This window comes from Alosa sapidissima, chromosome 12 (genome assembly GCF_018492685.1).
Source record: "Alosa sapidissima isolate fAloSap1 chromosome 12, fAloSap1.pri, whole genome shotgun sequence".
Taxonomy (NCBI): domain Eukaryota; kingdom Metazoa; phylum Chordata; class Actinopteri; order Clupeiformes; family Clupeidae; genus Alosa; species Alosa sapidissima.
Window position 1 is genome coordinate 24115741 of NC_055968.1, and position 16221 is coordinate 24131961.

The 16221-nt window shown below is 42.2% G+C and overlaps 1 protein-coding gene across 2 annotated transcripts; it reads left to right on the forward strand.

The window, feature by feature from the left end:
* Positions 1-27: 27 nt before the first annotated feature.
* mier1a (mesoderm induction early response 1a, transcriptional regulator) lies at positions 28-7900 on the forward strand. 2 transcript variants are annotated; one of them, XM_042056550.1, is made up of 13 exons: positions 28-130; positions 750-777; positions 1643-1791; positions 2113-2268; positions 2841-2964; positions 3086-3150; positions 3234-3306; positions 4767-4918; positions 5167-5248; positions 5409-5503; positions 5646-5773; positions 6294-6421; positions 6744-7900. In XM_042056550.1, the coding sequence occupies exons 1-13, from the start codon at positions 122-124 to the stop codon at positions 7073-7075; spliced, it is 1521 nt and encodes a 506-aa protein (XP_041912484.1). In that variant the 5' UTR covers positions 28-121; the 3' UTR covers positions 7076-7900. The 2 variants fall into 2 exon arrangements, with proteins under 2 accessions (XP_041912484.1, XP_041912485.1); XM_042056551.1 differs by having other exon boundaries at positions 5727-5773.
* Positions 7901-16221: the final 8321 nt, after the last annotated feature.

Here is a 16221-nt window from a genome sequence, read left to right on the forward strand (position 1 = left end):
CTTCTTCTTTACTGAGGGCGGCAGTAGTGAGCTATTTTCTTCCCATTCGTTTAAAAAACAAAATGCGAAGGAGGGAAAAGAGTCCATCCGGGGTCTTAGCCTTGTTAGCCACATAGCAAACATGGCGGAGGTAAGAAGTCACTCTTCAGAGTATACATGGATGAAATCATTTAATACACAACATGACATTGGTAAACGTTGAAAATTATTGCGAAGACCAACACTTTTTATCGCTTGTAGGAAGCATGCACAACATTGACTGTAGCTATTGATGTAGCTGCTAGTAGCCTAACGTTGGTGGAACTTGTTGCGTTGATGCTGAGCAGAAAACACCCGCCACTTTCAGAGAAAACTTTATAACTTAATGTTTAACTTACCTGGTCAACGACGCAACTACTCTTGGTAGACAAATATACAAACCATGGCTGCATCAATTGTGCGAATATTTGCCATGGAAAACGAGTAACGTTAAAGTATTTTCTTCATAAATTCACCTGCAGACCATATTATTGTATGAATTGGCTAATGTTAAACGTTACAGTTGCAGAGCAGTAGTATGTTCAGTCTAACGTTATTTGAATTGGGAAGTTATACTATTAGTGTTTAACGTAAATCTAGCTGTAACGTTAGTTCAATTTGCCTAAAGATTACGCCACTGAATAAAAATTCTCCAGCCACCTTAACGTGCGCCTGTGCCTTTGTTGTTGACGCTTGTAGCCTAATCATCAACTAATATTGCTTATTTACAGACATCACTCGACAGCTCAAGTCCTCCAGGTAAGATCCTTTGTCAAACTATCTTTTTTTATTTCTAACGTTACACTAACTAGCAAGTAAAGGGTAGCTACAACATTGGGTGAATAACCGTTTCTTTGTTACCTTAATTAACTATAAAATGTAATTCAATGCTGTGTAAAACATTGTATTAGTTAAAAGAGGACAGAGGACTGACCACTCCAAGGCCCCTAGCTGTCCCAGTGCATGCCAGCACCCGTCAGAACCTTTCCAGTGCTGAAAATACAAATTACTTACAGTGTGATTGAGATTACATAGATCTACTATATTTTTGAAAACCACTTAATAGGTTAGATGTTAGCTTAGAGTATAGAGTCAGTACAAATAAATTGTTAATTCAATATTGATCAGTATTCTTTGTTTTAATACAGTCCAGTGGAAACAACAGGGGAATGATACTCAAAATACACTAATGAACACTTAACAACCAATGCACACTGGAAGTAAAAAATTCTAAGTTGTTGAAACCAATTTTAAAGCTAGCCAATAATTAATGACCAAGGAGAAACCAAATGTACTGAATTTGGATTCTTACAGAACTTGATAATGCCAATAATATTATCCTAAGGTGTATAAGACTACTGGTCGGGTTTCGAACTGGCAACCCTCCGGTTACAAGTCTGAAGCGCTAACCAGTAGGCCACGGTTGAGGTAGATCAAATAAGTTCAACAAACAGCAATGCAAAATTAAGTTGTTTCTTCTGCTGAAATTGTGCAGTTCTGCACACCCTGAAGTACACTGGTATCCAAGTTTGTTGTCAGCAGGCCCTCTATGAATTTTCAATGTGCATTACATCAGCTATATAAAGCGCTATATAAAATAAACTTATTATTATATTATTATCAGGGGGAGGTGGAGCTGGCTCTGATGACCATGATTTTGATCCGTCTGCTGAGATGCTCATTCATGATTTCGATGATGAGCGAACTCTGGAGGAAGAAGAGATACTGGAGGGGGAAACCAACTTTAATGCTGAGATCGATGACCTTGCCAGAGTGAGTGTGACAGTAACTGTTCAATACTATTACAGTTTAGCCTGAAATGATTGAGTACATTATATGAAGAGGTTAGTAAATTTACTGATTGTACAACTTTGCATGATAAGGAATGTGATAAATGGATTACTAAAGTCTTTGTGATTTCTAACAACCCTGTACCTGCATTTAAAAAAAAAAAAAAAAAAATGTTTATGCCGTGTGTGCATACTTTTTGTGCCGCTGCTACCAGTAGAACATGACAAACATGCAGAATAGTGAACAGAATGGTGTTTTATCCACTTACAACCTGTTTGTGTTTGCTTTGACTCTGTCCATAAGGAAGGTGAGATGCCCATTGAAGAGCTGTTGAGCATGTACGGCTATGGCCGAACTGGAGAGGAGGAGGAGGACGGCGAGATTGAGGACGACGAGTCAGTGGAGGAAGGGGAGAATGATGAGGGCAGCAGAGGCATAGACGAGAGGAAAAGATCTGTGGTATGTCATCTGCATCTGCAGGATTACTCTGATTTCTATTAATAAACTGTCAGTTTGAATACTACTACACAGTGCATTTGAAATCATTTATATGTTTGGTTACACTTTACTTGACAGTATCGACATAAGAGTGACATGACACTGTCATGGACGTGTCATAAACAAGTCATAAATGTTTATGACATAACGCTTCTGTTATTAAGTGACATTCGGTTTTTGTCATAACCAGTTAGGGTTAGAGATTAGGGTGCATGTGTGATGACAGTGTCATGCCACTCTTATGTTGATACTGTCAACTAAAGTGTTACCAAATGTTTTTTATTTAATTGGCAGTACAGTATACACTCATCTTACTTGCACCATCAGAATTCTGTTCAGTAGTGTAGTGCCTACAAAACTAGACACAACCCTCAAGTAGACAAAATGTCATCTAGTCATCTACAAAACACATGCAACCATACTTTTAAATTGTGCTTCCACAAAACAAAGACATCTAGTACCTAGGGGAAGTCAGTATGGGGGGAGTATGTTAGTGTTTTTGGGGATAAGAAGAGGTCTGTGTTTTGCATTAGGACGAGCAAGTAAAGGACTCCTCTGGCCAGGAGGAGGATGCCCAGTCATCTGGTGATGAGAGGCCTTTACGGGGACGCAACACTGTAGAACTTATCCGACCCAGACCCAGCAACTACTTTGAAGGTATGATCAGATAGACTTTTAATGTCAGCGTATTACTGTACTGTGACAATGTTAGTTACAAGTTTGTTCAGTACAAGAATAAAAATGAGTTAAGGTTTTGTTTGTTTATCCTGTTTTGAAGGTAATGATGGTGAAGAAGAGTCAGAGGAAGACGAGGACTACATTCCCACAGAGGACTGGAAGAAGGTAAGGGAATCCAACCAGAAATTAAGACATACTATCTTTGCATGAGTGTGATAGAGTGAGTGTGCTATCTGGTTTGTCTCTAGGAAATCATGGTTGGGTCCATGTACCAGGCTGAAACGCCATCAGGACTCTGCAAGTATAAAGACAATGAGAAAGGTAAGCTACGACATTTGTCAACCTCAGTTGAAATCTGTCTATCTAGTTTCAAGTAGCAAGTATTATGAAACTAAAAGGCCCTTTTTTGTGAAGTACTTGTTGATTTAAAGGTGCTCTAAGCGATGTTGGGTAATGTCACTTCTGTTGACGTTCAAACAAAACAGAGAGCTTGCTTGCCCCTCCCTCCCGTGCAACTGAAACTCTCCTGAATGTGCATCTTGTCGGTGAATGGCTGGAAAAGTTTGTTATGTTTCATGGTACAGGCTGCACCAGGCTGTTTTTGTTGCCATTTTTGGAGCCTGGGCTGTCTACAGAGACTGCGTTTTTTATGGTTATGGGATTTGGCAGATGCTTTTGTCTAAAGCAACATACCAATTACAAAACAATATAATACTTACATTTAACAGGGAACAATAATACACAACAATGTCAATTCAATCAATAGCCTCATAATGAAATAAACAATGAAAATGAAGGAAAATAGCAATAATATACAATAATGTCCATTCAATCAATAATATGATAACAATAACAATAGCATGGTAAGACTACATTAAGGAGAATATCAATAATAAACAATGTCAAATTAATCAACAGCCTAATATACAAACCATAACGCATAAGAAGCACTTAATAAACTAAGTGCATATTGAACAGATACTGTATGAACAGACGCTCATCAGAAGACCGCAGTGGGCGGTTGGAGATGTACATCTTGATCATTTGGATGGTTAAATTACCTGTTCCGGTGAAAATGTGACTTTCCCCGCTGCGCCTAGCGTCCCCAGGTGGAAAACCAACCTTGCAACATTGAGACTACCGTCTCGGAAAGAGAAGTGAGAAACAAGAAACTCGTTTTAAATTGTGTTTCTTACCTTGTAACATCCACATAGTTCTGCCAAACTTATGCTAACCGTTCGCTAGCTTGTAAACAAATCCATGTGCTTTATCGTTACCTTTTCCCATAGTTTGAAATAGCATAATGCACAATTTCTCCAGCAGAGGGGGAAAGGAGAATGTTATGGTTAACAGTATCAAAGGCTGCAGTAGAATTAATATTGATGACTGAGCAGAGGACTTAGCTACTCTCAATGCTTCAGTCAGACAGAAGAGCAGTTTCAGTAGAATGACCACTCTTGAAACCATACTGCATAGGGTCTAGTTGGTTATTCTGATAAAAGAAGTCCCATACTTGCTTGAAGACCACTTTCTCCAAAACCTTTGATAAGAAAGGAAGAAGGGAGACAGTGTATTCAGGGGACCGACAGTTAGTGGATTGTGAGGAGATGTTTGCTGTATGTGGCAAAAACTTAGAAACGCTTAGAAACTGCTTAGAGCACCTTTAACAAGTCTGCTGCCTAATTGCTCTTGAGTGTTTTGCACAGCCCACTTTAACATTACTCCTGATTGTTTGTTTTTGTTTGTTTGTTTGTTGTGTCTCTGTCGCTCCACTATACTAGTGTATGAGAATGAAGATCAGCTGCTGTGGAACCCAGAGGAGCTTCCTGAGAATCGGGTGGTGGAGTTTCTGACCGAGGCGTCCAAACGCACCGGAGAGGAGACGGGAGTGGACGCCATCCCGGAGGGTTGCCATATCAAAGACAACGAGCAAGTAAGCATCTCGTTGAAAAACATAAAACAACATTGTCTGTTGAGCTTGAACTCGCCTCCAGTTTACAGGAAAGGAAGAGAAAGGTTTATGCTGTGTGATGAAACAAGTGTAGTGGATGTAGAAATTATGAAGAAGTATTACATGCAATTGAAAAGGCAACAGCAATTGCTTTTCCTGCTCGCCTGCAGTTAGCCCTAAAATTGCAAGTGTGGTCACTTACATATGCTTCCTTTCCTCTGTCTCACCAGGCTCTTTACGAGTTAGTGAAGTGCGACTTCAACACAGAAGAAGCTTTAAGAAGACTCAAATTCAACGTGAAAGCAGCTCGAGGTATGAGTTTTTATATGTTTGACTCAATATGTTGTTGAAATTCTATCAATAACTCATTTTGGGTTCATATTTATAACTCTCTCCTCAAAATGGCATGTGTTTTTTTTTTTTTTTTTTTTAACGCCGTAAGATTACTCATGTCAACCATCTCCCTTTTCAGAAGAGATTTCAGTTTGGACAGAGGATGAGTGTCGAGGTTTTGAGCAGGGACTTAAAGCATATGGGAAAGACTTCAATTTAATACAGGCCAACAAGGTGAGCATATCCTACGGTCTTCCTTCCCTAAGCCAGTTAAAAGCTTCACATTGTTGGCCTCTCGACTTCAAGCTTGTTTTGCTTACTGTGATAACTCTGTTTTCTTTTTTAGATAATTATTGTGATGAATTAAATTTTTCAGGTGAGAACTAGATCAGTAGGAGAATGTGTGGCCTTTTATTACATGTGGAAGAAATCTGAGCGTTATGATTTCTTTGCACAGCAAACCCGGCTTGGGAAAAGGAAATACACCCTTCACCCAGGCATCACGTAAGTTCTCTCCTTTTGGACCTCCCTTGGCATGCTAGAGTTAGTTTGAGATTGGCAGTCTGAACTGACAGAAAATAAAACAAACAAAAAACAATTGTTGTGTTTTTTTTAGTTGTTTCACCATGTTTGACCACACAGCTCCACCAGTATCAGTTAGTTGTCATTTTAGTCCCAAAGCACTGATGTCATAACTACATCACATCATTTCAGCTCATGACATTTATTTGACAGAGGAGGCTTTAATGCAATTGTTTGTCTGAATAGACTGCTCATTTCTCTGTCTAGTCAGTACACCATTACAGACTGTGACTGTTTATTTTAACCCATCATTCTCTCTTGTCTGGTATTCATTATAGTCACTTCATGCCTAATAGTATGTTTTAATAGAAACAGTCACAGAATTGTTCTAAGGATGCATGAGTGTTTGTTCTGAACATAAATAATATTGTAATCTGTGCCTTTTAGTGTGTGTCTACATGGATGTCTGCTTATGACTGTGTGTGTGTGTGTGTGTGTGTAGAGATTACATGGACCGTCTGCTGGATGAGACGGAGAGTGCTGCCTCCAGCCATGCAGCCTCTCCTCCTCCTACCACATCCAACAGCAGCACGAGCCAGTCTGAGAAAGACGACGCCAGCACTCACAATGGTAAGCTATAACGCCCACTTAGAACAGTTAACCTCAGTAACCATATATTAACCAGTAACCATCAATTACAGATCACTGGTGAGTTTTTGGATGGTGATATATTTTGAATCACATCTGTGGACTATCTTGCAGTACATATTATATTTTATTTGGAATAGTCATCAGTATTATTAGGATACTTCATAAATGAAAGAAAAGTTAACAGGTGCAAGTCTGCAATTATTAGATGGCCAGACATTAGTTCACTGTAATTGTTCGCTGAGGGAAAAAATGGTGCTGGTCCAGCCTCAACCTTTCACCTTTCTTTGTCTGTGTGACCCAGGATTAGGTAGCTACTCCATAGGAGAACCTCTGTCCACTCCAAGCGATGGGGTCCAGCCCAACGGCCTGAGTGTGTGCCACGAGCCCCAGGGCACGGCAGACCAAGACCACCCGAACCAGTCCCACTTGGACAGCCGCCGCACCTCCCCGGCGACGGGCCATGCCAGCACCCGACCGGAGGAACGGGAAGAGCAGGAGGGGGAGGAGGAGGAGGAGGAGGAGGAGAAAGAGTCAGAAAGGCCGCTGAAGAGGTGCAGGACTGACTCGGGCCCTGGGGCTCAGGAGGATGGGGCTCCCAGCGAGACTGCTGCCCAACAGCAGAGGACTGACTGAAGCAGCTGGCTAAAGGCTGACCGGCTGGGCCATCCCAAAGTACCATATCCATCCCTCAACCAGCAGCACAACTCTGTGGCAGTTCAATTGTGTTGTGATGTTTTTCCCATTTGTATAGAGGAGAAAACGAGCAAATTGTCCTTATTTTTGTATTTGATAGTTATTTATATTTTTATGTGACAGTTTTGACAATTTACTTGACTTCGTGTGTGTAAGTGTGTGTGTGTGAGAGAGTGTGTGTGTGTGTGTCTCAGTCTGTCTGTCTGTCTGTATGTGTGTGTGCACATGCTTGCATGCGTGCAAGTTTGTGTCTGTTCATGGTATGGGTGCATGTGACACATGACGTGAGTTTGACCAGAGGTATGTGAAATCCTTTCCTGTGGGAGTGCTGGAGTTGGACATGGCACTAAATATTGCACTTTGTCTCTGTATTTTTTGTCCTTGTAAGGTACATGTTGCACTGTAGTGCACAGTGCCTCGGTTCAGCAAGACCTATTTGTAATGTTTGGAAAGAAATAAACCAAAGGGCCGTTTCCTGTGGTTTGTTAGTTTGTGGCTTCGGCATCAGTGATGTCCAGTCTATCATCAATTGTGAGGCTTTTATTTCAAAGCCCAAAGGACATTTTCAAGTCCTCTCATAACTCTTCTTTTGCATTTTAGTGGAGCTACTTTTTGTGTTCTATTTGTACAGTACGAGTCTTTTTGTAGTGCTTTTATAAAAAAGAGAAAACCAGAAGGATGTATGTTAAATTATAGTCTTGATACTGGCACTCTGTTCTCTTGCATTTTCAAGTGTAACGTTGAATAAAGTTCCTCTGCATTCCAGGTTTTGTTCAAGATGTCTTGAATCTTTTGTTCAGATAATTGCTGTTTACAGTACACTGGAAGGTTTTGTCACCAAATCCGGTACAAACAGCAAGTGTCCCTGTTACTGAATCAGTATGAATATTACACTTATTCCTTACACACATCTATAAAAAGCAATATATAGCTAATATATACTGTTGGCTAGTGAGGTACAGCTGTGTGCAGAATAATAGCAGTGTCCAGTTTCCTTTACAGAAAGTGAAGAAAAGGTAATGTTAGGCTGTTCAAAAAAATCCTATGACACATTTGATACTACTTTTTTGTTAATATTATTGGACAACCTCTGTTTGTCTCCATCCATAGACCATGGCAACTCAAAAGGGTCAGGGGGATCTGTTCGGCCACTAGATGACCAGCCTGAGCCCACTATTAGTCCAACCCAATGAGGTACCTCAGTTCGACAAACTAGTTACTACAGCTACTGGGCTCATGAAGGTGACCAAATCTACACCAACAAAAATGAGGCTTTGTCCTGCCCTTGGGAACCTGTCTGGCCAGTATTCAGTCCTGTGTGACTGCATTTCTGGCGTCAGTGGGACAAGGACAAAACTCAGACGGAGTGTTCAGCTTTTAGAATACAATGACCTGGCCAACCCAATCAGCCTAGCCACAGACTCCATTCTGTTCCCACCCTGTCTTTGTCCCCCTTCATATCAGGACCCCTAGAGTGCTGCCTCCACTCTGGCCCTTAGGGATCTCCCCACCCCACTGTCCCTTGACTGGAAAAGCTCTGCCTCTGTCTCATTAGCACAGAATCGGTAATACTATGCCTATCCTCTCCTGCCTCTGCAGGGCGCATGTCCAGGTCTCAATAATGAGAGCTTGTGTTGACCGATATTTCTTCAACCTTTTGATGGTCTGACGGAGACAGCCATGTCAAAATGTTAATCTGTATGCACTAGTAAAGGCTGGAAATCTAATCATTCTGGTCCATTTTCTTTTCTGCCATCTAAATCTCATAATATTATTGGTGTGACCTTTGTCCCCAAAGCATGTATGAATTTTGCACATTCTTATACTGATTTAGCAGATGAGCAATAGTTCAATTAGATATATTTCAAATTCATATTTAACAACTTATACCCATACTCCAAATACCCTGTATTGTAATTTGTAAGAAAATACTTGAAGAGATATAGAAGGCTTATAAACACACAAAATATAAATTCAAACAAACTTTAATTAACAAGCTTATAGGACTACTAAATGTAGGCCATCATAATATTTGGCTAGATGCTTTGACATATCCTGTTGGATCCAGCTTGCTCTCTGTGAAATTAGCTTTCCTCATAACCAGAAACCCAAGGAAATTGGTTGCTTTTGGCCTTGAAGCTAAATGTCTTAAGAACTAAATGAAAAGAGTGTGTGTTGTTTTGAAGAATATGTTGTCTTGTACTTCTTTAAAAGTATTGATACATTCATCTGAAGTGAAAAGCCAGGAAAGAGAGTAGATAAAAGAATAATAGAAGACAAACTAAGGACCTTAGTTCTCATAGCTAGCTTAGCTTAACACCAGCATTTAATCAAATTAATTGCATCAATGGCATCAACACAGTAACCTGACTCTCGACAGATGAATTTCGTTCTGCCTAGCTCCACTCATCAGGATGTGAGTGGAGCTAGGCGGAACGAAATTCATCTGGCGAGAGTCAGGTTATCAACACAGAGCATTATGTACAAAATACTAATAAACCTTACATTTCTCCATAAATGTTCCTAACATGGTTTTACATTACTACATTACACATGTAGTTTCTCATTACTTGCATGTAAATTTATGTTCTGTTGTGAGTCTTTTCTGGCTTGACCTGTTTCTATTCGTACCAGCAGATGGCAGTCTTACTCTTTAATTGTGACCGGACCGGCCTGGATGTCATCACCTTCACCTTATTAAAGGAAAAAAAACAGCTTGGATAGTCCAAAAGCTTATCCCCGCCTTATCCCAAACACATCAAGTTTTTAGAACAATACAATGGTTATGGAACTTGGAGCTTGAGTTTTATTTTTTGTTTGCCAACAAAATCGCCCTCCGCAATCAAGGTCTGCACGGGCGATGGGCTCTCATATTGCGCCTCTCTGAGCTCTTCACGGAAGCAGCCTGAGAAATGTGTCTTCCAGGAAACTTCCCCTGGCTGAGAAAATGAGCCTTTCTGAAGACCCCCTGGGGACCTCTAATGTGACTGAATCTTCAACTGACGATGGCTCCAAAAACTGATGTGTGCACATGCAAGCAAGCACACACAAACACACACACACCATCACACACTCCAATACACAATTTTCCAAATACGAAGCTCTCAGCCTCACCCATGAAGCCTTATAGTATTCCGTGCACAGCCATAATGAGTGGCAGCCAGTGCTGTGGGGAGATGGGGGAGGTTACGTCTGATTTGGGAGGGATGTGAGTGAGGCAGTTACAGGAGAGAGGGAGCACACAGGGAACAGCGTCTAAGCGACAGCTCCCGCGCCAATTACTGGGTGATGTGAATCACATCACAGGGGGAATGAAGAGAGAGAGAGAGAGAGAGAGAGAGGGAAGAGAGGGGTGGCAGGGAGGGATGGAGGGGGGCACCGTGAGAGGTCTTAATCTCCCCCTTTTTCCCGTTTTCCTCTGCGGCCTACCCCCGGTGCCCTGTTTGTGGTGCCCGCCCCTGCGTGCCCACAGTGCAGCTCTGCCAGGGGAGGGGGTGTTTTTGAAGGGTTGGGTGAGAAGTAATTAACTCCCCCCAGAACACACACTCTCCCTCTTTCTCTCTCTCACACACACACACACATTGCCTCTCTACACTAAAACTTGCCATAAGAGGCTACTCTACTCTGGGCCTTCATAGTAGAGGGCATTGCATACTACATATTCATTGTGGTCACTGTTTGCTTAGGGTGCATGCTAAATGGCATTAATAATGCCCAAATAAAGAGAGGGGATGGAGGAATTCTGCCGAGGTGGCAAACCTTTCCTCTCCTATCCTCCGTGATAGCACGGATCAGGGCACGGAAACAAATGGGAAATTAATCTTTCATGGACAAGGATGCCAACAAGATTAATATGCTGTTTGAGGATCCTACTGTTTGGTTCTGCCACTGGTAGCATGGGACTGGGGCACTGAGACTCCTGGCCACCAGGGGCAATGGAGGATTCAGGGTAGATCCATTTTAATAGAATGAAATACATCCAATTGCGGAATAAACTAATTTAAGCTGTCCTTTCAGTTACACCCAGGAGAGAATGTTAGATTTGTTGTACTGTTGGTTGGGGACTTCAATAGTGGCCAAACCTCTCAATGGCACATGCCTGTAATCATAACCAACAACCCAGCCTTAATAACACATCCAGGTGTACCTCAACCTAATTCTTATTTTTAACTTCAACGTTGTTGTAAATGCACCTGTTTTAATCATATTGTTTCATTAATGATGATTAAAATAACCTTTTTGGTCAGTTGTGGAATCCTTCCTGTTCCTGAAAAAACATGGAATGATAAATAGCTTTCACATACTTTTGGTGACATCAGATCAGTTCTGACAGGCATAACTACTTCAAAACAATACTGCATGTCACCATTCGGTTTGAGCAGAATGCCATTTCCGTGTGGTGCTGAAGGACACCTTCTGGTAGCAGAGTGAGTTGGGGGGGGGGTCTCTGACCTTGCGGGGTTGCCCCACAACAGCTGCTTTGTCAGGAGTACTGCAGGTGTGTGCAGCAACAAGAGGGGGCCGAGTCATCGCCAGCGTCTAATAAAAAGGTGATTAAAGTGCCGATGAAGTGTTCTCTCTGTGACAACCTACCCAAGATGGTTGCTGCTGTGCCACAGATACACATGATGAAGGGGTGAGGACACCTGTTCAGACAGAGGCATGACATGAGCCCCCCCCCCCCCCCCTGTCCTTTTCATTATCATAACAATGGCAAGGACACACCCTCCTAGACTGGCAACAAGAAGGCAGTCCCAGTAGAAACCGTATCCATCAAAATATCTTGTGCGCCGCTGGGAGTCCGCTGGTGCAGTGCAAATTCAACCACCCCCCCACCCCCACACACACAAACACCCCAGTTAGGCAGGGACAGCTCATAGGATTTCATCAAGTCCAGCACGCTCACAGACAAAGAGCCACCTCATCTCTCCAGGCACAAGAACAGGCGAGGCTCTCCAAGCGGGGAGGCTTGAAGCGTTGCCACAGCAACCACTAAAAGAAATCGAGTCGAGAATGGAGACAAACAGTAGGACACTGGTGATTGGGGATTTTTTTTTTACAATTTAATATATCAATATATAGAGATATTTATGAACAGCTTGATTTCATAGAAATATGAGTGAGACCATTTTGGCATACAGTTCAGATTTTTCCACGTAAGTACAGAATTTTCTAAAGTTAAACGCCCCCCCTCCCCTCATCCCTTCCCCCTTCTAAGAACACACAAAAGAAACAAAAATCACCAACAAATAAAAGAAAAAAGGTAAAATATACATTAACACAAACAAGGCACCAATAAATTAACTGATAACACCTCTTTCAACACGTAACAACAGAATCTATTAAATAGAATTAAATACAGCATAAACATCCTAGAGTCTGCAATGCTTTACGGTTAAAAAAGCAAAACCAAAATTAAAAACAGACAGGAAAGGAATAAAAACACTTTGGCAGATTATTAATTTTTAGTTACAATCAAGTAGTAAAGAAATCCAGTGCTCCTGTGTACAAATAAATTTATATATGGTCTACACTCTGTTTTCTCCTTGAGGCTAATATATACATCTTTTTTACAGAAATGTTTTAAAACATTATCAAAAAGGTCTGCTGTATGAAAACGTATTTACAAATCATGATTCAAAACTATTGGACTGCAACGATCATTCCCAGTCCCCACCCCTTCCCCGCCCCACCCCATGCCAACCCTCGACCACTCTTACGTACTCATCCACACAGTGCAGAAGGCTTCTTGAAAGGTTTGTGCAACAAACAGCGTACAAAATGTCTCCTTTATGGCTGTGGAATGAATGTTAACCAAGAACACTGAATGTCTTCCTCTGGAAAATGATAGCCAATCCCCCCCCCCCCCCCCCCCCCCCCCTTTCCACAGCAGGATCACCCCACCACACACACACACACACTTTCCAATGTTTTCTACTTTTTCTTAAGAAAAAAAGGAGCCTGAACACGTTTTTTTTTGTCTTCAAGTAATACACATCATGGATATAGAATCTAGTTAAATAAAGACAAATAAAGGATGAGTTTCACAGTCACAAAAACACTGAGGAAAAAAATGAACAAATTAAACAAGAGAAACAAAACCAGTAGCAGGAACGTCACTGAGGTTAGCAGAGGAACACCAAACGTTATGGAGCAATCACAAGACGTTCCTTTCCACAGTCCAACAACCCAGCTGCTTGCTTCTCTCAGGGCAGGACACTCAGGAGATGTTGAGGTCAAAGACGTTAGTTTACAGTCCACTTCAGTCCAGCACAGCACAGTCCACTCTGGAGTCTTTGTCCTTCTGGTTTTTCCAGTGTACGTTTATCATTTCGGGGAAAGATAGCCCTTTCAGAAGCACTGTTGATTTCACTTGGAAACAAGGAGTGAGTGAGTGAGTGAGTGAATGAGTGAGTGAGTGAGTGAGTGAGTGAGTGAGTGAGTTAGTGAGAGACTGAGTAAATGAGAGTGAATGATTGAATAAATGAGTACGAGACAGGCAATCAAGAGCACTAACATTAGTAGTGATGGTGGAGAATGATGGAGCAGCATGGCTTAGTCTCTCTAGTCTGAGACAAAGCCTTCAAATGCATAGAGTCACAGTTATATGAGAGGGATGGTCAGCTAGTGTTAGCCAGCTATCACCTACTGAGTGGCAGTAGTATCAGTAACACCTGGCCTAGAGCAACGTCCTAGAGTCTTCTAGAAAGACAGCAACATCAGTAACGTGGTTTAAGCTGCTCAGTTACAGTGAGTTGCACTCCGTTGGAGATGCTCACTCATACTTGAGAAAAATCAATGGAAGTAGAGATTTTCTGCACCTCACAACACGATGATTGAAGGTTTTACATACGCCAGAGGTGCCACAGATACCAGCCACTGAGGCTAACCAGAGAAACAGCCAGATGAAGGAAGAGAAAGAAAGAAAGAGAGAGAGAGAGAGATTGAGAATAAGTGAGAGCTTGTATGAATCATTGCTAGTCTCAACAGAAGACTGCTTGCTCACAGTCAGCTGATTCTGTGAGCACCATAGAAAAGCATACGTTTAAGATAAATGTCAGCCAGACTGGAGATTCATAAAAAATAAAGATAATCTGAAATGACATTTTTATTACAGGCTAACTTCTCTACAGTAGCCTTAGGACCATCCAGCAGTGGCTGTAGGTGATGGAGTCATTGCTTTATGATGTTTCAGCTAACTGCCAAAGACAAGCATTATTCGATTCATACAACACCCCCCTACACTCTCAATATTCCCATGTGATTGCAGCCCAGCATATTGCCTTTCTGAGGCTACTCTCAGATTGGGGTCAGGGCATAACTCAATGCATGATGAATAAGCATTGATGGATTGGCTCAGGACAGACTGCATGTCAGCAGTCCAGAGTAGATGGATGTGTCTGCAGCCACTACCGTGGTGCTGCCACCTATGGTGTCTGAGTGGAAATACACCTTGTCATCTTCCACTGGCACCAGCAAACAAAGAAACCGTGTTAGTGGAAGATGAGGATTTATTTGTGAATGTCTGTTTGTCTGCCACCTAACCTAAACCCTGACTTAAGATCCAGTACAGTAATACACACACACATCCATGTTAATATGCATAAACACACACATGCATGTACACGCATAAACGCGCACGCACGCACGCACGCACACACGCACGCACGCACACACACACACACACACACACACACACAAACACACACACACACACACACACACACACACACACACACACACACACACACACACACACACACAGACACACACACAGACACACACACACACACAGCATGATTTTGCAGCGAACAGTGGCTCCCAGCAAGATGTTTCTGATTTCAGATGAAAGCTTGAGGATACAGTCACAAGTTGCATCACAGAGGAATGCAGCCAAAGCGGAGGCGAACAAAGAAAGCTCTCCAGATGCAAGACCACCCACCCACACGAGCAGGGAAGCGAGTCACCACCACGCAAACACGCACACACACACACGCATGCACACACACACAGAGTCAAATTGAGTCACCGCACGCAGATACTAGAAATTCACTTAGAAACAGCCCCTTTAAAGTAGAACCCACTTGTATCTAGCCTAATCGAGCTGCCACTTATGGATCTGCAATGCCTCCCGGCCTACTGTATGATGCTCTTCCTCCACAGTGCACAAGTGCTCCGGCTAAAGTGAAAGGCAGATATCTATGTGAAGCGAAAGTTCAATTAACGGAACACCATGTTCGGCGTCAGAATGACCCGAGCATAGAGCAGATAAATGACTTCCCATTCATCTTGCCGAGAGGTCCGGACAGCAGCCCCGATCAGCTGGTCTAATCCAGGAAGTCTATATTCAGGACAGGGCTCTCATCTCCGCCTCACAGGAAAGAGCCATGGCACACGGCGTGTGGTCTGAGCAAGCTGTGATCTATGGCCACAATCAATCAGGCCATCAGCGTGCGGCTGAGGTGAAAGCAGAGCCTGTGTGTGCGCTCACAGCAAACAGAAACATGAGAGGCCAGAGATGATCACAGAAAGATTTGCTGTAGTGTGTGTGTGTTTGTATGTGTGAGCAAAAGTTCAGAATAGTGTAGAATGTTCTCAAAATGGGACTAGAAATAGAGAAATCTTAAAGGCTCTGCAGGAAGAAATCATATCAATTTTGTGATATGTATGTACGGACAGCAATATCAGACCATATCCCCTCAAGGTTAAATGGAGCAAGCATGTTTCTTCCTCTTTTTTTGATGAAAGACAGGCTCCCTGGAAGTATGCAAAAAGATACCTGAAGTTCCAGGAAGACTCTGATGATATGTACTTCTACTAGATATTTCTGTTTATTACCATGACATGCCCAGTAAACACTCTCACTAAGCAAACAGCGGACTTGAAAACGTTCCTACTGTACTTCATGCTCGAGAGGCAGTCTCGCTGCACTCTGCTATGGAAGACAATGGAGGAAGAACCAGGTCTAGTCCTGGAGGAGTTATCCAGTTTCAGTCGTAGGTCAAAAAAAGGCCAGAGTTCTTCTTTACTCTTTTATTTTCCAATGTCTCATAACAGGGGCTCCGGATAAACTGTCAATGTACCTC

Bases quoted from the DNA above. Each gene is read 5' to 3' on its own strand.
- mier1a (XM_042056550.1), top strand. The intron at 778-1,642 runs GTAAGATCCTTT...TATTATTATCAG, and splicing joins CGACAGCTCAAGTCCTCCAG to GGGGAGGTGGAGCTGGCTCT. The intron at 6,422-6,743 runs GTAAGCTATAAC...TGTGTGACCCAG, and splicing joins CGACGCCAGCACTCACAATG to GATTAGGTAGCTACTCCATA.